General features: G+C 52.7%; 4 protein-coding genes across 20 annotated transcripts in view; 2 read left to right on the top strand and 2 right to left on the bottom strand.

Annotated features, from left to right (window-relative positions):
- Nucleotides 1-19,445, top strand: part of MAP3K3 (mitogen-activated protein kinase kinase kinase 3) — a 73,772-nt gene extending 54,327 nt beyond the window's left edge. For 3 of the 5 annotated variants that reach the window (XM_037993603.2, XM_008012156.3, XM_037993605.1), the window contains 10 exons: nucleotides 4,968-5,101; nucleotides 8,734-8,807; nucleotides 11,748-11,815; nucleotides 12,009-12,101; nucleotides 12,718-12,909; nucleotides 13,442-13,590; nucleotides 14,286-14,417; nucleotides 14,901-15,030; nucleotides 15,385-15,562; nucleotides 16,699-19,445. In XM_037993603.2, the coding sequence (XP_037849531.1) occupies nucleotides 4,968-5,101; nucleotides 8,734-8,807; nucleotides 11,748-11,815; nucleotides 12,009-12,101; nucleotides 12,718-12,909; nucleotides 13,442-13,590; nucleotides 14,286-14,417; nucleotides 14,901-15,030; nucleotides 15,385-15,562; nucleotides 16,699-16,927 (1,379 nt within the window). In that variant the 3' untranslated portion in view covers nucleotides 16,928-19,445. The remainder of the gene's footprint in view (nucleotides 1-4,967; nucleotides 5,102-8,733; nucleotides 8,808-11,747; nucleotides 11,816-12,008; nucleotides 12,102-12,717; nucleotides 12,910-13,441; nucleotides 13,591-14,285; nucleotides 14,418-14,900; nucleotides 15,031-15,384; nucleotides 15,563-16,698) is intronic. The other 2 variants (XM_037993604.2, XM_037993602.2) reach the window with 1 other exon arrangement.
- Nucleotides 19,446-21,306: 1,861 nt separating this feature from the next.
- On the bottom strand, nucleotides 21,307-23,973 carry LIMD2 (LIM domain containing 2). 5 transcript variants are annotated; one of them, XM_008012149.3, is made up of 5 exons: nucleotides 23,878-23,973; nucleotides 22,773-22,864; nucleotides 22,544-22,585; nucleotides 22,300-22,439; nucleotides 21,307-22,215 (listed from the first exon to the last, which is right to left on the bottom strand). In XM_008012149.3, exons 2-5 carry the CDS (start codon nucleotides 22,812-22,814, stop codon nucleotides 22,056-22,058), a joined length of 384 nt encoding a protein of 127 aa, XP_008010340.2. In that variant the 5' UTR covers nucleotides 22,815-22,864; nucleotides 23,878-23,973; the 3' UTR covers nucleotides 21,307-22,055. The 5 variants fall into 5 exon arrangements, with proteins under 5 accessions (XP_008010340.2, XP_008010342.1, XP_008010343.1 ...); XM_008012151.3 differs by lacking the exon at nucleotides 23,878-23,973 and adding an exon at nucleotides 23,550-23,659; XM_008012152.3 differs by lacking the exon at nucleotides 23,878-23,973 and adding an exon at nucleotides 23,550-23,657 and having other exon boundaries at nucleotides 22,773-22,911.
- On the top strand, nucleotides 22,813-25,262 carry LOC119622067 (uncharacterized). Its single transcript, XM_073005426.1, has 2 exons — nucleotides 22,813-22,918; nucleotides 23,121-25,262. The coding sequence occupies exons 1-2, from the start codon at nucleotides 22,813-22,815 to the stop codon at nucleotides 23,915-23,917; spliced, it is 903 nt and encodes a 300-aa protein (XP_072861527.1). The 3' UTR covers nucleotides 23,918-25,262.
- Nucleotides 25,263-26,342: 1,080 nt separating this feature from the next.
- The window catches only part of STRADA (STE20 related adaptor alpha), a 39,490-nt gene continuing 38,451 nt past the window's right edge, over nucleotides 26,343-27,381 (bottom strand). For all 9 annotated transcript variants that reach the window (XM_008012133.3, XM_008012137.3, XM_008012139.3 and 6 more), the window contains one exon: nucleotides 26,343-27,235. In XM_008012133.3, coding sequence (XP_008010324.3) covers nucleotides 27,083-27,235 — 153 coding nt within the window. In that variant the 3' untranslated portion in view covers nucleotides 26,343-27,082. The remainder of the gene's footprint in view (nucleotides 27,236-27,381) is intronic.

Genomic DNA, 27,381 nt, shown 5'->3' with positions numbered 1-27,381 from the left:
AGCATCAGCAAAGCTGGAGACCAGTTGTGGGGCCTCTGCTAACACTGTGGCAGAAAAACCAAAGACTTCTGTGACTGTGCTCAGGAATAGCAGGAAGCTTGTTAATCTCACAAAAGTGCATGTGATTGGCTGAACCTAAAGAAAGTCTTAGAAATACAGCTTTTAGCCAATTAGCTTCTGAATTACAGGAAGGCACACTAGAAGAGTGGAATCCATCTTGCACCTACCCCGTATATCTGCCACATAGAGTGAAGGGTACAAATGGGGTTCTACGGAGTTCCTGCTGTGAGATAGGGTTATGTAGATATATACCTGTGCCAGCACATTTATAACTTCCAAAAGAAATTATGAGGTAGATAGTTCTTCCCGTTTTTGCAGTTGAGGAAATTGAGGTGAGAGCTTAGATCATTAGCTAGTGAGTGGCAAAGCCTGATCTGAACCCACGTATATCTAATTTCAAAGCTTAGTCTCTTCTCCATGCGCCTTGCTTACCTCCTTAGAGTTGCTTCTGCTGCTGACAAATGTTGCTGACATGTGGACTGAATTGCCACGGAACTTGTGGACTACCAAGATGTCATCCAAAGCTAAAAGTAGGAAGCAGGCAGTAGGCTAATTTTTATAAGCAAAGGGTTAAATAGTGCTCTCTCTCTGTTTTGTGGCATGATAGGGCTTAGGAAAACCATCCTTTTTTCACAGTTGTGCTGGAATTTTGTGTTACAGTAGCAAGGGAAGCAGCCAGGTACATGGGTGTGTGAAGTCTGGGTCACTAGAAAGTGGAGTAGTTTCCTTGGTCCAGATTTCCCCTAAACCTCCATCTTGTCTTTGCCTCCAAGCTCTCCGTTGGCTAAGCGGCATTTTTTATCCCTGGCCTCTGACTCCCAAATGATCATGGAGAAAACAACCCTGAATTTGAGCTACATGAAACATGGCACTGTGGAGGTGGCTCACACCTGTAATCCTAGCACTTTGGGAGGCTGAGGCAGGAGGATCCCTTGAGCCCAGGAGTTTGGGGCTACAGTGAGCTATGAACATGCCACTGTACTCCAAAGAAAGAAAGAAACATGGCACTGTGCTTTCCCTGTGCTATCCCCACGTTAGCCTCCCTCCCACGCCTGGCAGTCTGTCATATTTCCTTGTGAATGGGATCTCCATCCTCCATAGGGATTACTCGTGGGGAACAGATAGCCTGGCTAGGTCAAGGAGAAGTTTTGTCTTGTGCCACTGTGTTGAGCAGCATACCTACCCTTTTTGGAAATAAATTATGGTCCCCAAATTGCCTTCACTGAACTGTGTGAGAGTCACAAAGCCTGTTTTCTTTCTTCAGCCCCACCATTAAGTCACTTTATGGCTTTGGGGCTTGGGTTTCCCTCTGCGCAATGTGGATGATGATATTGCACCACCACTGCAGGGTTAGTAGTAAGGGTTAAATGAGAGGTGACAACATTTTTTAAGAAAAAAAATATTGCCTTGGCTGATTTTATTGCTCTGTTAATTCATGGTACAATATCCCTAAATTTACACTCAGAGTAACTTTAGTTTCTGTTAGGGCTTAGAAAATAGGACAAATTATCTTCCATGGGCTGTTTGAGACCATTTCAAAGGCATGGCTCAGATACCACTTTATCTCAGAATTGGTGGCCTCTACCCTGTGAGTGAGATGTTGAGACAGGAAATCCAGCAAAATTCTATGCCTGTTTTCAGAGCAATTTTGTTTCTGGCCTCTGCTCTGGAGTCAGGTGGGGAAACCAGATTACTGAGGACTCCATGTTAGCTTTCCTGCCAGAGAGACATCCTTGGAGGGAGGCTGGGGTGATGTGTCCAAGAGGAAATTGGAAGTATTCTCCAATACCAATTCAGTAGCGAATTCATCAAAAGGTATTCAGCACAACCACATGAACCATATGTTCTGAACAACTGACTTAATATAGAAGAATTAAAGAGTCAGTGGCTCATGCCTGTAATTCCAGAACTTTGGGAGGCTGAGGCAGGCAGATCACCTGAGGACAGGAGTTCAAGACCAGCCTGGCCAACATGGTGAAACCCTGTCTCTACTAAAAATACAAAAATTAGCTGGGTATGGTGACGGCCGCCTGTAATCCCAGCTACCTGGGAGGCTGAGGCAGGAGAATTGCTTGAACCCAGGAGGTGGAAGTTGCCTTGAGCCAACATTGTACTACTGCACTCCAGCCTGGGCAACACAGCAAGACTCCATCTCAAAAAAAGAGTCAGTGTCAGTTTCTTGAAGGTCATTGAAAAACAATAGTTCAAGCTTCTTAGAAAATGTATTTCAAAGAGCAACCCTCTGGCCAGGTATGGGAGCTCATGCCTTTAATCCCAGCACTTTGGGAGGCCAAGGCTTGAGACCAGCCTAGGCAGCATAGCAAGACCCCATCCCTAAAAGGGCGCGCGCACACACACACAGAGCAAGACTCCCTGCCATTCTTTTTTTCCCCATTAAGTATTTTTCTTCCTTCTGAGGGTCTTTGAAATAGGGGTAGTCTCTCTGGTTCAGGGAGTTTGTTGAACTCTATGTCTGTCAGGCCCACCCTCTTTTCCAGGATGTTCTAAGACCCTGGACTGGGCTCTTGAGCACCCTCTGCTGTAGATGCTTAGTCCCTGGTACCCTACCTCTACTTCCAGGCACAGGCTGAGTGCTTCTGGCTCCACATGAGCTTTTGTTTTGTTTTATCTTTGAGACAGGGTCTCGCTCCATCACCCATGCTGGAGTGCAGTGGTCCAAACACGGCTCACTGCAGCCTCAACCTCCCAGGCTCAAGCAGTCCTCCTGCCTCAGTCTTCCAAGTAGCTGGGTTCACAAGTGTGTGCTTGGCTAATTTTAAAAATATCTTTTGTAGAGATGGGGTCTCACCATGTTGCCCAGGCTGGTCTCAAACTCCTGGCCTCAAGCATTTCTCCTGCTTCTCAAAGTGTCGGGATAATAGGTGTGAGCGCCTGCACCTGGTCACACATGAGCTTTTGAGCGATAGGAAATATATATATATACATAAATGTATAAACATGTATACACACACACACATGTAAAACTAAAACTGAGTATCTCAGATTTTCCATCTAAAATTGTCTGGACTAGGGATCTATCATCAAGAAAGGAGGGAAGCCAGGCATGGTGGCATCTGCCTGTAGCTGAACGGGGAGAATTGCCTGAGCCCAGGAGCTCAAGACTAGCCCAGGCAACATAGTGAGACCCTGTCTCTGAAAACAAAACAAAACAAAACGATAAAACAGAATAGAATGAGTCAGGTACTTCCCAAGGTCTCCAACTACCAAACTTGGTCTCTCTTGCTTCCTTAGCCATTTCCACAGAGCATCTTGCCTGCAGTTCCATTTCAGAAAACCTAGTGCTATAGCCCCTGAACTAGACTGGAGAAACCGGCCAGCAAGGAAAGTAGCCTGCATTGTTGAGGGATGGTACTTCTGCTTTTCCTGGTGTCTGGGAATTGCTGGGTCGTGGGAGAGAGGTAAGGGGTGGTAGATAAGGGAGTGGAGGGCTCTTGTGTCTCTGGTTTTCTAAACAACAGGATAAATTTGTTCCCTTCAGAACAGGAAAAGGGTTCAGGATAAGAGTCCTATGTTTAAGTTTTGAAGCTACGAGAAATATTTGTGTGGGTATTGGTAAAGCTTTTTTTAAATCTTCTGAAAATTGACTTTTCTGGTTTGTCTGGTGAGCTTAGGAAGGAAAAAAGATGCTTCATTTTTGTCTCCTCTGATCATGGAAAGCAACACAGCCAGTCAGAAAAAGCTCTTGGGCTAGGAGGAGGGAGGACCTGATTTCTTGGACTCAAACTCCCTTATGGCAGAAAAGCATTGCTCAATGACTTACATAGTATGTCTCTGCACACCTCTGTCATTCACTAACATTAGGATGATAAACCATTTCATCTAACAAGCTGATGTGGTGAAAATACCTGTAAATTGGTTTTATAGTCTCTTACCTGTAAAACATAAATAATTGTTTTTGGGTGTTTTGGGGTTTTTTTTGAAGATTTAAGTTCCTTGAGTCTCCATCTCCTCCTCTGTTAAGTAAAGCAAATGCTTAGCTTTCAGGATTGTTGAAAGGATTAAGTGAAGTAACAAATGTTGTAAAAATACCTTGTGGAATGCTTGCCACTTAACAGGCACTCAAAAAATATTTGCCAAACCTCTGTTGTAGGGATGTTGAAAATCAAATGAGGTTAATTACTGTGAATGTGTAACAAAAAGTAAAGCACCACATAAATGCAAGATAATATCATTACTCAGACCAGCCTGAGCAACATAGCGAGACCCTGTCTCAGTTTAAAAAAAAAAAAAAAAAAAAAAAAAAGGTGATATCATTACTCATAAACCTGGAAGTGTGGGAGTGGGTAGGAATGGAGAAGGCTGCCTTTTGATCCTGGCCAGACCATAAGGAGGGTCTTTTTACCTGATACAGGTAGAGAACAAATAAGGGGAGACACTGGCTGGGGGAACAGGGCAGCAGAGAGAAATGCACAGGTATATTCAGTTACCTTTCCCTGGTCCCCACTCTCAAGATATTGCTGGGACCCAAAACTAAAGAGGACTAAGCTGATGCATTGAGCGGATGGGAGGAAATGATGTTAGTGCTCTAGAGGAAGAGAGATGGTGACATTATGAAAGAGTAATTATATATAAGAATTTTTTAAAAAGCTAGTTTGATTGCCAGCTAAAATTGGTCTCATAGGGGTTATTCTGGTTTCTGTTTTGTGCCAAGGTTTTTTTGGTCGGATATGCCGTAGTGCCTGCTCCATCTCTGGAGTTTGTTTCCTATTAGGAAGGGACTTTGTTTGCCTGAGGGAGCTGGCACATGCTGGATGTTGGTGCCATAACCCATCAGAGTCACATTCCTGACCTCTAGGGCCTAGTGTCTCTGAGTTGGCCCCATGCCTGCTCCTCTTGGGCCACACACCCTGGGCTCTGTTGTTGAAAGCCTCCTTTATGTGCTCTAGGCTCCCAGAACCCTGGCCGAAGCTCACCTCCCCCTGGCTATGTTCCTGAGCGGCAGCAGCACATTGCCCGGCAGGGGTCCTACACCAGCATCAACAGTGAGGGGGAGTTCATCCCAGAGACCAGCGAGCAGTGCGTGAGTATGGGGGGCTGGGATATGCCCATGGCCTGTATCAGCAGACCAGGGTCATAACAAGGGGCTCTCAGTAGTCACAGTGCAGAAACTGAGGGACATGAACCACATTTGAAAGGTCTTTTATAAACTAGGCCTGCCCAAATATGGATTGTCCCTTTTTATGGGCCAAATAACAATTTCTGCCAAAGATGGGATCTAAAGGATCTAAACTATGTAGTCTCTTTGCTGTTGGGTGAGCATTTAACAGATTTTCCTTCATCGTGGTCCTCTCATTGTTCCTACAGGCAGGCACCACCATGCCCAGCTGATTTCAGTAGTGTTTTAACATATGACTGGTTCTAAAGTGACGGGTTATGTTTTTCATTGGATATATTTTAGTTTTACTGTTACTTGATGAAAGATAGGGAGTAAACCATATCAAAATTACACTGTAGGATTGGTTAGTCTGACCATTTATGATGGTAGACAGTTGTATTAGTTATCTATTGCTCCATAACAAATTACCACAAACCTAGAGGCTTTAAACAATATACATTTATCATTTTCCAGGTTCCCTGGGTCAGGAGTCCAGGCATGACTCAAGTGAGTCCTCTGCTGAGGGTCACACAAAACTGCAATCAAGGTGTCAGCCAGGTTGCCTGCCTTTCTTGAGTTTGAGGCTCTCTTCTAAGCTTAGATGGTTATTAACAGAATTCAGTTTCTGTGGCTGTAGGACTGTGGTTCCTCTTTTCTTCTGAATGTCACCTAAGGGCTTCTCTGAGTTCCCTTCCTAGAGGCCACCTGGAGTTCCTTGCCATGGGGCCCTCTCACAACATGGCAGCTTCTTCAAGGCCAGCAGGAGAATCTCTTGCTCCAGTCTGCAAAGATGGAGTCATAAAAATCACATAATCATAGGAATGAATGTTCTGTCTTCTTTGCCATAGTCTGTTGGCAAGAAGCACATCACAGGTTCTACTTGCACTAAAGGGAAAGGCAGTTCATTGGAACTAATTGATAGAGGGAGCGATCACCTTAGGGTGTGTACCACAGTGGCTCAGCCATTTTAGTGGCTAACTTTTAAACTGGTGGCTTACTTGATGCAAATGGCAATTTGGCTTAGTGAACTCAGCAAGGGTGAGATCTCTAGCGTCATTCTGGTCTTTTCAATAAACTTGCTTTGATTGTAAAAGAAAAGGCTGCTCTTATACTTTCTGGGATTTGGCCTGAGAAGGGGAAATTTCTTAAGGGGAAAATATCCAACAGAAGGCCTGTGCTGTCACATGGGAGATTTTACAAAAAACTGATTCTCGTTAACTTTTCTTTCATTATTCAAACTATATAGGCTATGAGAAGCCCTTTGTATTCTTCTTCCTTCTATACTCCTGCCTTCCAGATAAATTCATGTTTGGAATAGTGACCTGGAGTGCCTTTAGCTGCAGATTTCCTTTTTGGGCGTTTTACTGACCACCCTTTCTGGTTTCTCTAACCAGGGCACTTCTGGATATCAGCTGTTTTAGGGGTGACTTGGGTGTAAAATCCCAAAGATTGCAGATGAGCTTGATTGCCCTCAGTCTGTGTCCCTTCCATGGTCCTATAATCTGCCCACTTCACTTTTTCACTTTACCTGCATGGCCCTGGAAGGCATGGAAGGATTTGACTCTTAGTGAGGACAGACTTTTAGAAAGAGGCCAAGGAAGGCAGTGGCTGGGGATTACCAAGGTCCTCCCCCAGCGCCTGCCTCTTTAGCTGAAGAGAATTGCTCCTGGTAACAGGCTATTTGAGATCAATCTACTTAGCAGGAACAGACGTTGCTATGTAATGAAAGAATATTCCAGTGTGACTTTATTGAAAAGTGAAACTATGATAAGTTTATTTTGTTTTTTCTTTAATCAGGTTTAAGTAATTGCATCTATTTACTGATTTTTAGAATGAACAAAGCATGATTCATGTTAATTTTTTGGCCTAATTTTTCCAACAAAAATTATGCCAGTCCAGGCGCAGTGGCTCATACCTGTAATTCCAGCACTTTGGGAGGCCAAGGCAGGAGGATTGCTTGAGGTCAAGAGTTCAAGACCAACCTGGGCAACATAGCAAGACCCTGACTCTACAAAAAAAAAAAAAAAATTTAATTAGCTGGGCATAGTGGCACACCTGCCTGTAGTCTCAGCTACTCAGGAGGCTGAGGTGGGAGGATCACTCGAGCCCAGGCTGCAGTGAACTGCACTCCAGCTTAGGTGACAGAATGAGATCCTGTCTCGAACAACAGCAACAACAACAAAATGCTAGCACAGTGTAACATCCTTCACTCCCTGCTTGACTTCTGACCATAAAGAACGTCATTTTTTACAAGAGCGTTCACAGGACTCAGCAGTTTTCCCCAAGGCCTCTCGTGAATCTTTGGTATTCTTCCTCCACCACACCTGCCCTGTTATTTATTTGTCCATTTTTGTCTTTTTCTGTTAACTCGTCTAAATTTGCCAAATACGCATCCGATGGATTGAAAGCAGTTCTTTCCCATGTTGGTTTCATCCACTTTGGCTATGCTATATCCTTAGCAACATTTGCAGTTTTACTTTGCAATGAATTTGCCTTGATTGGCAGATTTTTAAAAATCATATATGACAGCATGACCTAAAGCATTTGAAATTATGGGTGGGGATGGACCCTAGTATTAAATGGGAAAAAATGTTTGAGTTGGAAACTAATTTTATGGAGATTGTTAGTAAGTTTTCATAATTCTGATACTTTGTTTCCCTATGTAATTTTTTTTTTTTTTTAGTTAATTAAAAAATTTAAACAGAAACAAGGTCTCACTATGTTGCCCAGGCTGGTCTTGAACTCCTGAGTGCAAGTGATCCTTCCCTCTCGGCCTCCCAAAGTGCTAGGATTACAGGCATGAGCCACCAAGCCCGGCCTCTATGTAATGTTTAACGTTGGAGCTCGGATAATCAATATTCTGAAATTGAAGACCACTCCCCCACCCCCACCCCCACTTTTGTGCAGAGAAAATGAAAGGGAGGACCTTCAGGACATTGATTGGAGCAACAGTGATTCCAAAGGCCTTTTGTTGCTGCATTTGACCAGGGGCCAGAGAAATATTTTAATATCTTTAGTTATCTATTACCTCTGCATTGGACCAGGAACTGGGACATTTTTGTTCCAGTATCAGCTGTGCACTAACTAGTTTTATGACTTTAGACAAGTCTTCTAACCTTTCTAGGCCTGTAGTGCTCATCTGTGAAATGAGGCAATACTTGTCTTTGTAAATTATAAATTATAGAGTGTAAACAGAAGCATTAGGGTCCCACCCAAACTCACTGGAAGGCTCAGCAGGGTAGTACCATCTCCAGCACCAGGCTCCAGTGTTAATAAGCCAAGAACATGCCAACAAGAAAAGCAGAGCCTCTGCTTTGCTCTCCTGCTAGAGCTCCTTGGGATGCCAGCCAAGCATTTTTCTCCCTCCTGGAAACTTGCCTTTTAAACTAAGGGGGAGGATGGTACCTTTCTAACCATTCTTCCCACTGCATGGGGAGAAAAAGGACACTTTCATATTTTGACAAAAAGCCCATTTGCTGGCCCTTGCCATAAAACCTGGGTCATTGGGGGGAATTGGGGCTGGGGGGTGTGGCTTCATTGTTTGACTTGCCTTACAGATGCTGGATCCCCTGAGCAGTGCAGAAAATTCCTTGTCTGGAAGCTGCCAGTCCTTGGACAGGTCAGCAGACAGGTATGGGACTGTGGGTGGCTTGGAGGGTAATGCATAGGCATTTTTGGAACTGATGGGTTGAGGAAGAAGAGTTAGCTCTGCAGACCCAGGGTTAAAGCATCATGCTTCTAGGAAGGCTTTCTCCTTAATTTCCCAAACACCACCAGAATGTTATGATTGCATAATTAAATGAATGTAATAATAGCTCATAAAATAGCAGCTCATTTATTAAGTACTTGCTTTGTTCTAAGTGCTTTACATGTTTTGACTTTCCACATAATATATGCCTTTCTCATTCTTTTGGCCTCACTGCTGTAATCTGAACCGAGAAGGAGTGTACTGTCAGTGTTTTAGGGGAAAAACTAAATTCTCATCCATTGTTTTACCACCATTTTTTATTCCAAGTGTTTTTGGTGGAGTAAGAAACTGAAACCCAAAAACGGAATATCCAGAATGCCTAGCCTACCACGCCACCTGCTTGGTGTATGTCTCCTTCTTAAACTTTGGGAGGAAACAAGTGATGTCCTTTACATACCAAATAGAAAGGGTATGTTTGGAGAGGCCTTGATATTGATCTGGCCACTCCCTTGCCTCTGCCTCATTATGCCCAAGAGCACTTTTGATCACCTCTGTCTGGGCTTAGGACTGTGTTCAGAGGCTATGGAACAGGTTTGGGGATTTTTTTACTTTGTGTAACTGATTAATTGTTCATTTGGGTAGTGATATTGTGACTGTGGCTAAATTTGTGCATTGTCTTGCCTAATAGACCTAAGCACTGATGAGCACTGTCTTCCCTTTAGATATCATAGAATACAGTTATGGTTACTTGCTTTCCAATGTGTTGCCTTGTTTGGGGCTTGCTTTCCAACCAGGGGAGTAAGAAGACACAGGCAGGAGTGCCAGGGCTTGCTGTCATAGACTGCGGGCTCTGCCAAGACAGGGATTGACTCTGGCTTTGGACTATCTCGTAAGCTTTGGAGGGGAAAGGGGAGAGAAGAGGACTACGGAAGGTCTAGTAGTTGGGAAACGAGGGGGCAGCCCCCCTGTGCCACTGCCTTGAGAGTTTCAAACCTGTGGCCGCCGCAAAAGGCCAGTAAGCACTCTTGTATAAGGGAAAGGGCCATTCAGGTGGATGCTGGGAAAGATAGCTAAATTTACCTGTCTCTGTATTCTTGGGTTTTTTTCCTCTGTCCCTACAGTACTTTCTTTTCTTCTCATTGTGAATGACCTGGACTTACTTCCTTGAGGTCCAGCCTGACTTGGGCTCAGGGCTCTCATCTTCCCTTCATGGAATCTGGGAAGGGGCATGAGATCTGGAGTCAGACAAACCTAGATGCAGTCCCAGCTCCACCAAATATTAGTTGAATGGCTTCAGACAAGTCTTTTAACCTCTCTGTTCCTGAGTTTCCCCATCTCCGAAATGGGATGGTGGTGATTAAGCTGAAAGAAAGATGCCTGGTTTAGCAGCAAGAACATAGACTTTGGGGTCACAGACCTGGATTTAAAGTCTGGCCTTGAGGCACAGTGGCTCACGCCTATAATCCCAGCACTTTGGGAAGCCGAGGCGGGCGAATCACCTGAGGTCAGGAGTTCGAGACCAGCCTGACAGGCATAGGGAAACCACATCTCTGCTAAAAATGCAAAAAAAAAAAAAAAAAAAAAATACAAGTGCGGTGGCTCACGCCTGTAATCCCAGCAGTTTGGGAGGCCGAGGTGGGTGGATCACGAGGTCAGGAGTTCGAGACCAGCCTGGCCAACATAGTAAAACCCTGTCTCTACTAAAAAAAAAAAAAAAAAAAAAAGCTGGACTTGGTGGCAGGCGCCTGTAATCCCAGCTCCTTGGGTGGCTGAGGCAGGAGAATCACTTGAACCCAGGAGGCAGAGGTTGCAGTGAACCGAGATCGCCCCATTGCACTCCAGCCCGGGCAACAGTGTGAGACTCTGTCTCCAAAAAAAGCAAAAAAATTAGCCGGGCATGGTGGCACGTGCTTGTAGTCCCAGCTACTTGGGAGGCCAAGGCAGGAGAATAACTTGAACCCAGGAGGCGGAGGTTGCAGTGAGCCAAGATTGCGCCACTGCACTCCAGCCTGGGTGACAGAGCGAGACTCCATCTCAAAAAAAAAAAAGAAAGTCTGGGGCTGGGCGCGGTGGCTCATGCCTGTAATCCCAGCACTTTGGGAGGCCGAGGCGGGCGGATCACAAGGTCAAGAGATCGAGATCATCCTGGCCAGTGGCGCGTGCCTGTAGTCCCAACTACTTGGGAGACTGAGGCAGGAGAATCGCTTGAACCCGTGAGGTGGAGGTTGCAGTAAGCTGAGATTGTGCTACTGCACTCCAGCCTGGCAGCAGAGCGAGACTCGGTCTCAAAAAAAAAAAAAAAGGTCTGGCCCTGTCTTCCTAGCTCTGTCTTTGAGCAAGTAAATAGGACTGTGTGTACCTAATCTGTAGGGGTGTCTGTGAACTCAGAAACAGCATAGCTGCTCAACAAGTGGATCTGCTATTATGTTATTTTTATTATATGGTATATTTGCTACTTCAGAGCATTCTGAGGATTAAATGAGAAAAAACTCACTTTAGAAAATAGGTAAGAAAGCAGCAACCTATAAACGATGATGCTGTGGCTATTTTTATTACTCCCTGGGCAAAGGATTCTCTTGGAGCTCTTTTCTTGTTACAGAGGTGGGAAGAAAGGCCAAGGAGGGAGAAGGCTGTGCAGCCAGGCTGGAGTTGGGTCAGATGGGGGAGATTTACCACTCAGGGTGCTGTCAAATTTGGGTCACAGACTAGTGAAAGGAGAGTGGAGAAAGCAGGAGCTGGGCTCAGGAAAGGGCTGTTGCCTGCAAAATCTGCTTCCCACACCTAACGCTGTGGCAGAGATTAGAAAGGGAGACTGCTTGGATGCCCTGCTGGGTTGCTGTAGAAATGTGCAGGGAGTCCGTTTTTTCTTTTTGTTTTCTCCAGCCCATCCTTCCGGAAATCACGAATGTCCCGTGCCCAGAGCTTCCCTGACAATAGACAGGAATACTCAGGTGAGTTCACAGAGCCTGGGTGGGCAATGCAGGGTGTCTGGGTGGGGCCTCAGGTGGCTCTGCTTCAACTGTTCTGAGTCAGTAGCTCTCCTTGGGCTTGCTGCTTTGAGGTCTTAGGTGACTTGGGGGCTTGGGGGCTTAAGTGGCTCACATTGACCTACCCAGAAGCCAGTGATTCCCCCATCTTACTCAGATCGGGAAACTCAGCTCTATGACAAAGGGGTCAAAGGTGGAACCTACCCCCGCCGCTACCATGTGTCTGTGCACCACAAGGACTACAGTGATGGTGAGTGCTCCTTCACCTGCTCCCTGCTGGCTGCCTCAAGAAAGGACGAGCCGCCATAAGGAGGGTGGGCTCGTCCATGCAATGCCTGTATTTTCCTTCATTCCTGAGGAATCGTGGCTCAGACTTGAGGCATGGGAGACAGGAAAAAAACAAAAACAGGGAAGATAGTATTTGTAGACCAGGATGCTGCCACTGGGAACTCTGACCTTGGTTGGAGCCAATGGTGTGCTCCAGGGGCACCATCTCTCCCATGCCCTCTTCTGCCCCACAGCAGCAGGTGGCCTGGGGCTCTACAGAGGGGTAAGGAGTAGGATACAAGGAAATCGGTGCCTTTGGGTGTGGCTTGGCCTTCCAAGCAATTGGGAGCCCGCGGGCCAGCCATGCACCTTCCCTTTGGCCGGATCTCCCTGAACCAGACTACTTCCTAGTTTCTGCTTTTGTCCTGATTCTTGGAGTGCTTGGGACAGCAGCCTCTGTGGAATGAGTCAGGTGGGAGGGCGGACAGGATGGGCTGGAGCTGGTATTATCTATCACTTCTGGCTCAGACCTGGTTTGTACATTCAGCCTTGTAGCCCGGGGTGTGACTTGCTCTACTCTGGCCCTTGCACCCTTTCAGGCAGAAGAACATTTCCCCGAATACGGCGTCATCAAGGCAACTTGTTCACCCTGGTGCCCTCCAGCCGCTCCCTGAGCACAAATGGCGAGAACATGGGTCTGGCTGTGCAATACCTGGACCCCCGTGGGCGCCTGCGGAGTGCAGACAGCGAGAATGCCCTCTCTGTGCAGGAGAGGAATGTGCCAACCAAGTGTGAGGAGCTGTCCCTGGCTAGGAGGAGACTGCCAAGGCGGTCTCAGACAAGCTACAGAGGCATAACAGCTGGGCCCCTTGGACCCTTAGGCTCAGCAGGTGGTGGCTTTGGCCCACATGCACCACACGGGATAAACCTTGGAGTGCCTGAAGCCTGGCTCCACTGTTGTGTGATGAGCCTCTTCTCCTCTCTGATCTTTAGTTTTTCCATGTTTAAATTAGGGAAGAGGACACCCTTCATCCCTGCCATATTAAGATATTTAGGGGCTTTGGAAGGAAATGTATTTATCAGTGCAGAAGAGCATTTAATCATGACTTCAGCCAATCCTCTGCTTCTTAAGACTCTGACTTCAGGTCCGAGTGACTAGGGCTCTGGGCTTGCTCCAGATTTTGGTGGAGATGCTCTTCTAAGAGAAGATGTGATGGTGCTGGGTGAGGGGGAGCCTGAGCCAGAGGCCCTGTTCCTGGAGAACGAAGGGGATATTCATAAATAATGTACACAAAGTAACTCTTTCCTTCTGCTCTCCTGTAGCTCCCAGTGCCCCCATCAATTGGCGCCGGGGAAAGCTCCTGGGCCAGGGTGCCTTCGGCAGGGTCTATTTGTGCTATGACGTGGACACGGGACGTGAACTTGCTTCCAAGCAGGTCCAGTTTGACCCAGACAGTCCTGAGACAAGCAAGGTACACTTTCCCCATGGTCTGACTTCCAGTTCCCTCCTTTCAACAGAAATGCCTGTCTCACCACACAGAGTAGTTGCTTGAGATGCTGTAGATTGCTTCCTCTGTCATTCTTCCCAAACTCCCTTTCTGTCCATCCTGGCACCAGCCACAGGGTGAAAGGACTGTGGTCTGAAGAGCACCAAGCACCTGGTGGGAGGGATCAGGTACAAGGAACTAAGCTGATGCCAAAGTACCAAGTAACCCAAACTTGAGAGGTGATGACCTGTGCCACAAAGGGGACTCCCTGCCCTCCCCCAGACAAGTATCTCTCCCCAGCCCTCAGCCCAGGAAGGAGCTGTGGGGCTCCTTCACTTGGTCCAGCTCTAAAGGAGGAATCATATGGCCTGGCTTTGCAGTTCAGCTTTCAGGGTGGCTGACACTTCAAGTTGAGTGGACAAACAGCAGTTACCTTAACTAAGCACCCACAGCCCCTTCTCCCACCTCCCTGCCTCCTTCCACCCATGGGAGTGCCACCATCCCAAGGCCTGCCCAGCATTGTGGCCAAGGGCTAGACAGTTAAGAGAGTCCCCCTTTTCTCCAGCTGCAGTTCCCAAGGCAGACCCCTGTGAGGCCACTAACTAGGGCAAGCTGAGCTGAACCCAAGCGGGCAGAACTGGGGCCCTGAGAGCTGAGGCGACCACTGACCCCTCCCCTAGGAGGTGAGTGCTCTGGAGTGCGAGATCCAGTTGCTAAAGAACTTGCAGCATGAGCGCATCGTGCAGTACTATGGCTGTCTGCGGGACCGTGCTGAGAAGACCCTGACCATCTTCATGGAGTACATGCCAGGGGTACGTGCCCCTTGAATGCATGTGAGACACACACAAAATAGGGCCTGACCTGGGGGCTGGGGCCTGCAGGATAGGGGTCACTTTGGATAGGAGTTTGAACACCTGAGGCTCCAGAGGCCCAGAGGAGCAAAGTGAGGTGATGGTGGAACTTGGAGTCAGGAGGGCCCCGTCTCAGGCTGCAGTGGGAGTATGAGATGACAGCTGTCCTAGGTCCAGCCCTCCCCTGAGGCATGCAGGGCTGGCCCACTGTCCAGTAAATGCAGCCTTCAGCTGGAGCTCCTGGATTTGGGTGGCGCGCTGCTTGGGAAGGAGTTGTGGTACCCTCTTTTCCAAAGTGCCTGACAGCTCCTGGCAAAATGCCCTGCACCGCCAAATAGGAATTGAGCAAATCACTCCTTTGCTGCCATACTGGGGGCTGGAATGGGCTTGCCCCTCCACTAGCCCTCCCCTGAGGGGACTCCTCTGACTCCTTGTGGCTGCCAGGGCTCGGTGAAAGACCAGTTGAAGGCTTATGGTGCTCTGACAGAGAGCGTGACCCGAAAGTACACGCGGCAGATCCTGGAGGGCATGTCCTACCTGCACAGCAACATGATCGTTCACCGGGACATTAAGGGTGAGCAGGGCCAGGATGTGTGGAGTCCCCAGGACCTGGGTTCAAGTCTGCCATTGAGTGCCTGCAGGGGCCAATCACTTAACCATTCTGAACTTTATGAAAAGTGGGACCCCAGTTGTTTCCTTGAGGAACTGGTGAGAAGATTGGTTGAGCAATATGGGAAAATACTGCCTCTACATGTTGACCATGGAGATGGTCATTTGTGTGGTAGATCTGAGATTCCTTTGCCCCTTGCAGTTCATGTCTAATTCAGTGGTAGCCCCCTCTACCAGCTCTCAGTGACCTGGGGGTGGAGAGGATGGGAGAAAATGCAAGAGGGTCCAGGGTTGCAGCCTCTGCCCTTTCATGCCTCAGGAGCCAACATCCTCCGAGACTCTGCTGGGAATGTAAAGCTGGGGGACTTTGGGGCCAGCAAACGCCTGCAGACGATCTGTATGTCGGGGACAGGCATGCGCTCCGTCACTGGCACACCCTACTGGATGAGCCCTGAGGTGATCAGCGGCGAGGGCTATGGAAGGAAAGCAGACGTGTGGTGAGCACTGGGACATGCAGAACCCCTTCTCCCACCCAGGCCGTAGTGGCCCTCCATTAGGAACACACCCTGGGGACTTTGTGGTGTGGTAGGAGGGAATGCGCCCAGGGCCCAGGCTGCAGTGTGTGCAAGGGTATTGTTCGGTGCAGTAGCACACACACCAGATGGCTGGTGTTTTTACCCCAGATCAAAGCACACTCCATTAGAGTTGGGAACTTAGGCCATGGAAAACATCCCTTATGTTTGCTAAATCTCTTAAGGAAGCAGGATCCACTCTGAAGGCCTGAAGGCCTGGACCAGTCTCTCAACAGGAGCAGGTTTCTGTCCCTTCTCCTAGCACTCAAGACAGTTTGCACTTGCTCGACATAACCTTGTGTCTATCCCCTGAAATGGCCCCTAAGTCATGAGAGCTTCTCCCCTTGGAAAGCTATTGTGGTGGGCTGAATAATGTCCCCGAAAAGATGTCCACTGCCTAATCCCTGGATCTGTAAATGTGATTGTATATAGCAAAGGGCCTTTGCAGATAGGATTAGGCTAAGGGTTTTGAGATGGGTGGATTATCCTGGATTAAGGGTCCTTATAGAAGGGTCTCAGGAGGTCAGAGTGGCTAATAGGAGGTGAGACGATGGAAGCAAGAGGTTGGAGTAATACAAGGAGGGGACCATGGGCCACGAAATGCAGGTGGCCTCTAGAACCCAGGAAAGGCAAGGAAACAGATTCTCTCCTCAGAGCCTCCGACAGGAACCAGCCCTGCCGCCACCTTGACTTTAGTCCTGTGAGACTGATTTTAGACCTCTGACCTTCAGAACTGTAAGATGATGCATTTCTGTTGTTCTCCTGCCTCTTGAGTTTGTGGTCATTTGTTAGAGCAGCTGTGGGTAGCTAATACAGTTATTGTAGAGTTCTTTCTATCAAGGCTGTGATTCTCTTTTTCCCAGTTTCAAGAAGTGCCCAGGTGTGTGGTGAGTGTAGGTCCATGAAGCCCAGGTGGACAGGGATCCAAGCTGAGGTATCCGTCAGCTTGGCCTGTCTTGCACCTCAGCATGCTCTGAGAAAGGCGCCTCCTTCTGCAGTGGTGGGCAGGACAGCTGGGAGTCCAGGGCTGGCTGAGGGGTGACACAGGGTTCTCTTTCCAGGAGCCTGGGCTGCACTGTGGTGGAGATGCTGACAGAGAAACCACCATGGGCAGAGTATGAAGCTATGGCCGCCATCTTCAAGATTGCCACCCAGCCCACCAATCCTCAGCTGCCCTCCCACATCTCTGAACATGGCCGGGACTTCCTGAGGCGCATTTTTGTGGAGGCTCGCCAGAGACCTTCAGCTGAGGAGCTGCTCACACACCACTTTGCACAGCTCATGTACTGAGCTCTCATGGCCACGCAGCTGCCGGTTGCCCTTTGCTGCATGGCAGGGGGCTGCTGCAGGGCTCAGTGAAGTTGCTGCTTCTCCCAGGCAAGGCTGTGGACCATGGAGTGGCAGCCCAGCCATTGTCGGTCTGTGCCCCTTCCGCCACTGGGGCTCAGAGCCGGGATGGGGTGGCTGCAGCCTCAGGACTGGGAGCCCCCAGCCTGTCAGATCCAGGAGCTCCAGTGTCCTGAGCTCGGCGTGGAGGGGTAGGGGCTGGAAACAGTGCAAGGCGGCCATGGGCCCCACCCTCGGGGATGTGTCCTGACACTGCAATCGGCACCGAAGCCCAGAGGGTCTGGGGGCACGGGACTGATGCCAGGGTATGAAGAGTGTTATTTTCATTCAAAGTGTTATTTTGTTTTTCCTTCCAATGTCTGGAGACCACCGGGGCGTCTCTGGGCTGGATGAGCTCCCAAAAGCCTGAGGGAAAGGCCAGCACTCGCTAGCAGTGGCAGGCAGAGGCCCAGGCTGCCGTCCCCTAGAGCCCAGGTTGGCTCTGCCAGTCCTGTCCTTTACCAAAGATGAATGAAGCAAATGTCATGCTGCCTTATTCAGGGAAGGAGGAGCCTGTCCTGCTTGTGGCCATGACCCTGCCTCTCCCAGGCAGGGGCCCGCGATGTGGAACTGCTGCCACTGAGGGGGGATCCAGTTTTGTCAATGCAGTTGTCTCTGTTTTACAAGTCGGAGTCACTCTTACGCTGTACCCAGTTTCTAAACTGGAGACTGTGTGTGCCCTCTGGGTTCTGAGTACCCCTGCTGTGGGCTTGGGCCTAGGCTGCATTGGAAAGAGCTGAAGGTTGTGGCCTTTGTGCTCCTGGCCCAGTCTTTGTTCCCCCACTGGAGCAGAAGGGGAGATGGACAACACGGTGGGGGCATCTGGCCCGGCTGGTGCCCTGATCCCAGAGATCCCGAGGAGGTGTCTCAGGCTGTCTGAGTCGTGACCTGCTAGGCCAGAGCCCACTCCATCTGGTAGAAGGGAAAGCCCATGTGCTACCACCAGCTGTGTCCAAAACCGCCAGCTCTCTTCTTCCATAGCCAGCCTTGCCCATCCCCTTGAGGTCTCAGCCCCTTTCCCTTGTAGCTCCTCCCCTGGAGGGGGAATGGCAGCAGGGGTTGGGGAAACAGCATCTCCAAGCAGCTTAGAGTTGGCCGTATTTACCTCAGCCTGGGTGCTGGTCCTTTCTTCCGGCCCCTCCCCTCCAAAATGTGCCTATTGCTAGAGCTCCTCCCTCTCAACACCCAGTTTCCTTGGGAGTTGTCATTAAAGGAAAAAAAAAAAAGCCAGTGCCCAGGGATGGGCGTCTCCAGGGAGCTGGGGATTAGTGCCAGGCAGCCCTGCCAGCCATGCCTATATCCCCATGGGCACAGAACAAGCCAAAGCCTTCGTTGTATGTTGACGATGCACTTTTATGAATGTAGTTTCTATCGCTGTTTTTAGCCTTTTCACATCATGTAATGTGAGGCCTTGTACTTGTTAATTTATATCTCAGATCATATTTGATGGTTTATATATATATCAATTCTAGACTGTTACAGGTGATGGACGCCTCGAGAGAGAGAAGAGAAAATGAAAGCAGCTGGTTTTGCAGAAATGTGTGTCGCATGCGCCAGTTGGGCCTGGACCCTCCTGTGTCCATCCCTTTTCCCCCAGGGGATCTATCAGCCCCTGCACCCCACACTGCCCTCTGAAGACAGCACAGGCTCCTGCTTCCACCTCGGCCCTTGCCCAGGGTGGGGCCTGGCCCTCATCTCGACCAAAGCTGCTGTGTGGCAGCTCGGCCTCTCCACGACCCCATCCTGCTGGCTGCACACTCTTCCTGGCCCGCACCCCCATCCCCAGTCCCTGTTCCCCAAGAGGATACAGAGCACGGTGCTGGCTGACTCGACTGTGTCCCAGGTTCAGGCTCTTACAGAGCTCTACCCCCTGGGGTCTTACCTCACTGGGAATGTGTTTTGAAAATGAAGACAAGCCAACAAACCCTGCACTCCAAAAAAGCAAAACAGATCCTAATTTTTGTGTGCCAAAAACTGTGGACATGCTGGCTCAGCATCCTCAGGACCAAGTTGTTGCTTAATTTTAATTTATTGTTTTTTAATAACTAATCCAGATAAAAAGTTGTGGGGCTTCAGGGTGACCTGGGCCCAAAGGTTCTGAAGGGCAGTTTCCTGGCAGCCCCAGGCTTGCTGTGGGAAGGGGCCGTGCCATCACTCTCATCATTCCATGGGGTGTGTCTGCCTGGGTCAACTCCACATGGAGAGGCCAGGGCTGGGGACAGTCCGCACTCTGCCGCCCTCCTGCCCCTCCCGTGCACCCCAGCTCTGTGTCTGTTTGAATTGTGGATCGTGTAGCCATGGTTATTGTGGAACTGTGGAACCTGCAGCCATAGTTATTTGACTATATCTTGACCGAGGGCTTGCAGTGCAAAGCCAGGCCAGTGTTGCGCATTACTTACAATAAAAGGGATCATTTATATCAGAGGGGTCCTGTGGCAGTACTTTCGGTTGTGGGAGGTGGAGGTAGGTTTTTGTCTGGTGGGGGGCCCGTATGGTGCCTGGCAACAAGCTTGGGCCTCTCAAGCAGAGGAGAAATTGATTCCGCCGGGCACGGTGGCTCAAGCCTGTAATCCCAGCACTTTGGGAGGCCCAGGCGGGCGGATCACGAGGTCAGGAGATCCAGACCATCCTGGCTAACACAGTGAAACCCCGTCTCTACTAAAAATACAAGAAAATTAGCCGGGCGTGGTGGCGGGCGCCTGTAGTCCCAGCTACCCGGGAGGCTGAGGCAGGAGAATGGCGTAAACCCAGGAGGCGGAGCTTGCAGTGAGCCGAGATCGCGCCACTGCACTCCAGCCTGGGGCACAGAGCAAGACTCCGTCTCAAAAAAAAAAAAAAAAAAAAAAGAAAGAAATTGATTCCAAGTAGAGGGGTCCTGGGGTGACCTGGCTGGTACCACCGTCAGCCCAGAGGTATCTGCCCCTTTCCTCCACTTACCGTCAGCCCAGAGGTATCTGCCCCTTTCCTCCACTTACCGTCAGCCCAGAGGTATCTGCCCCTTTCCTCCACTTGCCCCTCCAGGAGCTCCATTGGGGTGGTCCCAACAGGGCTGATTTGTCAAGGTGGCACTCTTGGCCCTCATGACCTGAATGTCACCAGTGGCTGGGTTCCTAGAGCCTTCATTTGATAGGGTCTTCGTGGCCCAGAGGACTTTCTTCAGTCCCACCTTTGCAGGGCAGGGGTCAGGTGCCTCCAAGAGCCACCTCTCTAGTACCCCCTTGTGGTCATCTGCTACCGTTCCTTAACAGAACCAAGACAGACGTTGTTGCCATCTGAGACCTCTGGTGCAGGAAGTTGGCCTGCCCTGAGAGGCTCTGAGCCACTCGCTTTACACCTGGAAGGCCAGGCCTGGGGCACCATCTCTGCTGAGTATTCGCTCTGCTCCCTCGAGGAGCAGTGCCTGCCTCAGCACAGTGGCTCATGTGATACCGGAGCCTGTGGCCCAGCTCCCTGCCCTGTTCCATGGGGAGGCCACTTAGGAACTCAGGCAGTTGTATGGTGTGGTGGCAGCAAACTCTCTAGTCTCTGTTCTCGTCAGTCCCAGGTATGGAGACACCAGGAAGTTGAATCTGGAGCGAGACAACCCAGACTTCCTGCCTATGTCCCATGGGGGCGCCCTCAGGTCCTCCCAGCTTGCCTGCTTTGCCCTGCTGTGAACTCATCCCTCATTGTCCCTGGGTTTTCAGAGGAGCAGATGTAGTTTCTTTTTGGACTTCCTGGGATAGTAGCTGTGACTGCCCCTCCCCAGAGCTTGAAAAGGCAAGGGGATGATGAGGAGGGACAATCCGGGGGTCACTAAAACCTTGGGCAGCACTTGCTGGGTCTACTGGTTCCTGCCATTCTTCGCTAACTTCCAGGTCAAAGGGCTGGGAAGAAGGGAGGGAGCTAGACAGCTGGAACCAGCCAGGGAATATGGCAGCTCGCACCCCAGGCACTGAAGTGCAGCGAGGACAGGCACCATCACCCACTGGCAGCCTGGCCCTCCCACTCTCAGGCCTCTTCACAATGGGGTGCATATGGTAAGTCGGTGGGTCTGAACCAACCCAAAACTGAGGGGCGAGGTAGAGTTTCAGTTCCAAAACCACTGTGGTGTGACAGCATGGAGCCCTGGCTGTGAAGAGGACCCCTCTCATTTCTCAATGGTGTGTCAGGGAACTGACACCCACTTCTAGCCCCCTACCCCCATCAGGGCCGAGGTACTCCGGGCTGGCCCTGTCCCCGCAAGCCCTCCCCATGATGAGTTTGCACCCTTTCTGCGACAAATCCCCCAGCAGGCCACACAATAGAGAATCTGGATCTATTGAAACATGTTTAAAACGGGGTTGGTCACAACAGTCAGGATGGGCAGAAACGGGAGTGGGGGAGGGGAGTGGGGCCGCACCAGCCCCTGCCAGTGCCTGAGGCTGCAGCCTGGTGAGTGCTTTTGCTTCTGCTTCTCCACGCTGGTGGTTCGAGATGGTCCCAAGCCCCACTGGGGCAGGCCCTGCCATGCCCTGCAGAGGCAGGGTGGCTCCACTTCCCCATCCCCTCCCCCATGGGCTACAGGGGCATTTATGAGACCCAACAGGTGGCACTGTGGCACTCCGTCCTCCCTGTCTCCGTGGCTCAGAACCAGGTTAAGGATAGAGGTAGATGGGGAGATGTGGGGGCCACACTGTCTCCGGTGGCAGTGAGGGAGCTTGGGACCCTGAGTGGGGCATGCTGACTCCTTGCTGGAGAAAAGGCACCTAGATAGGGAAGCTGGGCTTGGGAGCCTCCCAGGGGGTCCTGGGGTAAGGTGGGGATGGTGGCTGAATGAAGCAGGAAGCAGGGTGGTGGGCAGACCCCAATCCTGGTTCCCAAACCCTCACCGGCTGCGGGAGAAGGAGGAAGAAAGGAATTCTGGAGCAGAGCCCTGCCCTGGGCCCCTCCGCCTGAGCAAGCCTCATCCCCTTCCCACCTGGCCCCCACGCAAGCCCAGCTCCACCTCCTTCCCATCTTCCCCCTGCTGGATCCAGGCCCTCCGCAGAGGGGGTGGAAGGTTGCAGAGGCCTCAGGCCGTCTTGGTGCCGGGGTCCACCTCCTTGTGGGCCCAGAGCTCCTTGTGTTGCTTGCGGCCAAACCCCTCGTCGTAGTTGCCTTTGCTCTTAAACAGCTGCTGGAAGTGGGGTTTGCAGTAGAACTCCCCGTGCAGCGCGGCATAGCTGCCCAGGCTGCAGAAGCCAAACGGCGTCAGGTCAGGCCAGGTCGGGGCTGGGTTGGCAGGCGAGGCGGGGGCGGGCAGGGCAGGGGCGCACCTGAGCTTGGTGTGACAGTGCTTGCAGCAGAAGCAAGAGTTGTGGAAAATGAGCTTGTCGGCCACCAGCCGCTCCATGGGGTACACGGTCTTCTGGCAGGCGGCGCAGGTCTCCTTCACCTGGGCCCGCAGGCTGAAGGACTGTGCGGGAGGCTCAGCCAGGTGCTGGCTCAGCCAGGTGCTGCCCCAGTGCCCATCCCGCTCCCTCACACCCCTCCTCCCGCACACCGGCCCCAGGCCCCTACCTTGGAGCGCTGCACCGTGCTGCTGCCGCCGCCTTTGGCGTCCTGAGGGAGAGGGGCGGTCAGGGCAGGAGCAGCTCCGGGAGGCCCTGGACCAGGGCTGCAGCCATCAGCCCAAGGCCTAGGGACGCGCCGCAGGGGGCAAAGGGGGCCGGCAAACTCTGGAGCCTCTCCCCTTTTCCCCAGGCCAGGCTCCCGTCTGGGGGGTCCTCCCACCCGGCCGGGCACTTACATGAGAGGGGGTGGCCTGGGCGGCTCCTGCAGCCTGGAACATGACTTGTTGGAGGTGGAAGCCTCGGGTGGAGACGCGGCACCCGCTGGGTTCTGCAAGGGGAAGTCAGTCGGGAGGGCCCCGCCAGTCCGGCCCCAGCCTGCAGGGTGGGGGGTGTTGACAGGCAGGGGCTGGGGGGATTGCGGTTGGGACTTTCCCTAAGTCATTTCCTGTTGCTCTTGGTCTTGCCACTTCCGCCCCTCCCCCACCTCCCCCACCCCTGTTCCCCAGAGGCCGGGGTCCCGAGTGGCACGGTCCCTCGGAAGAACAAAGTTAGCCAGAGCTGAGGGGCCGCGGGCTCCCGCGCAGCCGCCGTGTGCGCCCCGCGGGCGGGGACCCCGCTTGGGGTGAGGGGAGGTCGGGGCAGGCGGGGCCGCGATGAGAAGCCGCTGACCCGACCTGACCCCGGCCCTCACTGCCCCGCGCCGCGCCCGGGCGTCCAGGCCTCGGCTGGGCAGCCCCTGGACAGCGCCCGAGGTCCCCGCCCGCCCCGCCCCTCGGTCGCGGACCTGGCCCCGCGCGGACTGGACCCCAGACCCCGACGCCGCGAGCCCAGCCAGCGGGTCTCGGCTCCGCCCAGCCGGGGGCCGGACCTGAAGCGAGGACTCGAGACTGTGCGCCCCGGGCCAGAGCGGCTCGCGGACTCGCCGGGACCCCACGGGTGGCCCTCACCCCACACCCCTCGGCACCTCCCCTGGTTCCGGAGCCGGACGCGGCCCCTCCCCCCGCGGCTCTCACCAGGCCCGGCCTGGGCCGCGGGGCGGGATCTGTCTCCGGGGGCGCACGGGTGCGATGAGGGCGCGGACGCGAGCTACCGCCGCTGCCAGTGGTCCCCGAGCGGCCGCCGCCGCCACCGCCTTATCGCTGCGCCGCCCCCGCCGGCCCCCGCCCCGCGCCCGCCCATTGGCTCCGCCGCGCCCGGAGCCGCCTCCGGGGCCCGGGCGCCGCCGCCGACCCCCCTCCGCGCTTTGTCTTCCCCTCGCCGCCGTCCCCGCCTTTGTCTGTCCCCCGCTCCGGCTCCGCGCTCCCGGCTGCTCAGCGCCCCGCGGGCCCCGCGCTCGCATGCCTCGGGCACCGGCCGCGCCGTCTGTCCATCCCGACGGTGACCTGGCGTGGGGAAACGACGGTGGCGGGGACAGGATGGAAGGGCCGCGCTCCGCATCCCACGGGGAGGGGAGGAGTTCAGGCTGCGACGGCTGCGGTCACAGGACACCGGGCACTCCTGGCCTGTTTCCGGGATAACCGGGCTGGGCCTGGGCCATTCACTGCTTCGGTTTCCCCCGGGTGGCCTCGCGCGCAGGCACGGGCGCCCCATTCCCGCCCAGAGCTTTGGGGCCTCAGAGACCCAGCCGGGGCGACCCCGGAGCCTGGCCCAGGGTCCCTCTGGCCGCCGAGTCCTCCTGCCGCCAGGGGCCGCCCCCGCCCCCTTGCGGCCCACGAGGCTGGAGGCAGCGCCCGGGCACGCGATATCCAGGCCCGGCCGCGAGGCTGCGGGGAGCCTGGGGCGCTGGCTCGCCGCGGAGCCTGCACGAGGACCCGGCGGCTCCACCAGCCCTTGGCGCCTCTGCAACCCTGTGACGGGCTGGGGAGGCCGCTATGCGTGGTTCCCGGAGCACCCGACCCCCGAGGCTTCAAGTCCTCACGTGTTTCTGGGGCGGAATTCTGTGGGCAGCAACCGCGACCCCTGGGGGCCGCCCCTCCAACAAGCGCGCTTCATTTCTCACGGGGAAGCCGCGGCCCAGAGAGCTGAGATGACAGAGATCGGGCCGCAGAGCTGCTCCCTCCCTGCAGCCGCACAGCAGGCCAGAGGCATAGCAGGCGAGAGACAGAAGGCGAGGCCGGCGCCTTCCTGGGCACCAGGGACCGAGTGGCTTGGCCTGAAATCAGGCTAGAAGCTGCTCCGGGAAGCACAGTCCTGCGCCCAGAGCCTTCCCACACTGTGGCAGGAATAGCACTGGCGGCCCACGCGCTTGACAGGGAACAGAACAGCTCCCGCCCGATGCCTGGCAGGGGAAGCAGGGAGGCTGCAGCTTCCCCAGCGCCCAGCTGTTTCCCAGGCTGGCGGGCTCCACGCACCGGCTCCGTGTCTCCTCTCCAGCCTTCTGTTCTCTCTAGAGGAAGATCTGCGTTTTGCCTGCACTGTGGGCCGACTCTCTAGTGGGGAGTGTCAGACCCTCTAAAGTGGCTGCCTCTCGGGAAAGCTTCCACACCTGTCCGATTCTCCAAAGGGGCTGCTTGATGCAAGAAACAGGAAGACCGGGGGCACCATGAGCAGGGCTCACTGCCACTGGGCACAGTGAGGCCCCAGCACCCTGCCCAGGACGGGCCTGTGGGCTGAGCTGCAGATGGGCATTGAGGATGCCCCGACAGCAAGGTGCAGAAGGCATCCGGAAGCAAAGGAAACTGATAACCAGCGTTAAAACAAACAAACAAAAAAGGGAACTTGGCTCAGCGGTGGCTCACGCCTCTAGTCCCAGCACTTTGGGAGGCAGAGGCAGGCAGATCACAAGGTCAGAAGTTCGAGACCAGCCTGGCCAACATGGTGAAATCCCATCTCTACTAAAAATACGAAAATTATCCAGGGGTAGTGTGTGTGCCTGTAATCCTAGCTACTTGGGAGGCTGAGGCAGGAGAACTGTTTGAACCTGGGAGGTGGAGGCTGCAGTGAGTCAAGATGAAGCCAGTACACTCCAGCCTGGGTGACAGAGCGACTCTGTCGGGTGGGGGGGCGGCAGGGCAGGGCAAAGGGAACTTGAGGTTTAAAGCAGGGGGAGGAGGGCCGGAAATGAGGCCCCCTACTCCTCCCTCACTCACCCCAGGCCCCATCCTAGCCCAAGGTGGGTGTCATTCCCTTCGCCTTAGCCTCTCACTGCCCAAAGAAGCTTACTTTTCTTCTTTAAACTGCTGTTAAAATTGGGGAGGAAATGGAAAGCAAGGGCATCTGACGGTTCAGAGCAGCTTTAGGTTAGAGGGCATTTGAGGTGCCTGAGCTGGGGGAGGGCCTTCCCCCTGAGGGACTGGGAGAAGGGTAAGCCGTGTGCCCTGGAAGCACTGCAGGGAGACTCATATTTGCACCCCCTTGCTCACACTCACTGGCGCCAGCCAGGATGGCAGGGACGGGCGGGGCTGGTTCTTAGGTTTCCTGCTCTTTGGGTGCTAGCACCCAGGGTAGGAGACACCCAGGTCAGGTTGCATGACAAACCCTTCTACCTCCTTTCTTGCCAAAGGCCGCCAGCATCCTCTGCCTCAATCTCAATCTTTGGACATTTTTAGCTCCAAAGTGGTTTGATGGCCACAGGCTAAAATTCATAGTCTTAAAATTTTAGTTAAGAGACAGATCTGTTATGGGTTTTCAAATAAACTGGTCTATCTAATGAAGGAGGTCACTGCTGAGCTTCCGTGAGCACCCATGGGCCTGCTCTTGGATGGCGGGACGACTCACCTGGGGCAGCACGGCCATCCGTGCAAGCACACACACCAGGAAGCAGCTTGTAGTCCCTGCGCTGATGCAGACACAATGACATTCTCCAGCAGGGTCTCTGGAAATTTTAATTTGTTCTGACAACGAAACTAACACAGCATAAGGACTTAAGCCCTCAAGCTAGGCAAGACACTGATGGCCCTTGGAGAAAGCACCAGGGCAGCTGGCAGGAGGCGCTAAGATAGATTCTTGGTGGGAAAGGAATGAGGCACACACATAAACCGTGGGAAAGACTTAGGTGTCAGGGCCCAAGCCAGAAAAGGGATAAGGATGGACTGTCCCAGCCTTAGTCTGTGCTTAAAAAGACAGAAATACCCTTCTCTGGAATTATGAGGGAGAGGTCTGGGGGAAGGGAGGCAGGCAGCTTACTACTTGCCCTTTCACTGACCTATAGTATCTGAGAGCAAAGTTAAGTAGAATGAGGCTGGTCACAAGCATTGGGAAGAGGTGGCGGTCCTCAGGGTTAAGGAGTCAAACCCTGGGCTTGGAATTTGGCTCCCAGAGCTAGAGCAGCATCTCTTCCTTCTGTAGAGGAGGTCACCTGAGCTCATAGGACTGGGAATGTTGGCTTTGGACCCTCTTGATCCCTGGTTGTTGAGATTTCCTTGTGTCCCAAAAGCCTTGGAGCAGTGAAGTGTCTCTCCAGGATTTCTTTCCCAATCAGTCAGCAGGCAACTTTCCTGGAAGAATGTCCTTTCTACCCAATCTGCCCAGGAGGGCGGGAATGTGGCCAGCCCTCAGGAAGGGCCTCTGCATCCCTGGCTGGAGAATGCGCACAGTTTGCAGAGGCTCAGAACTCCCAATCATCCACCTCCAGCTCTTCCAGGTTTGTTACCAGGCCAAAGATTCCACTATGGTCCTGAGACTGGCTGCTCTCAAAATTGGTGATGGGGGTGACAGGACGAAGCAATTCAGGCAAAGCCTCTGAGGCACGTCGCTTGATCTGGGGGAGAAGAGAGAGGTGGGTGACAGATCCTGTTGCTCTGGGTCCCAGGACACCATGGGGCAAGGACCCATGGCCTGGTGGCAGACAGGCTGTCGGAGCCAACTCTACAAGAGGAAGGAGCAGTGCCTTTCAGGGGCTTCGGA

Source organism: Chlorocebus sabaeus, chromosome 16 (genome assembly GCF_047675955.1).
Source record: "Chlorocebus sabaeus isolate Y175 chromosome 16, mChlSab1.0.hap1, whole genome shotgun sequence".
Classification (NCBI taxonomy): Eukaryota; Metazoa; Chordata; class Mammalia; order Primates; family Cercopithecidae; genus Chlorocebus; species Chlorocebus sabaeus.
The sequence above is the reverse complement of the archived record's forward strand: the minus strand, read 5'-3'. Positions and strand labels throughout refer to the sequence as shown.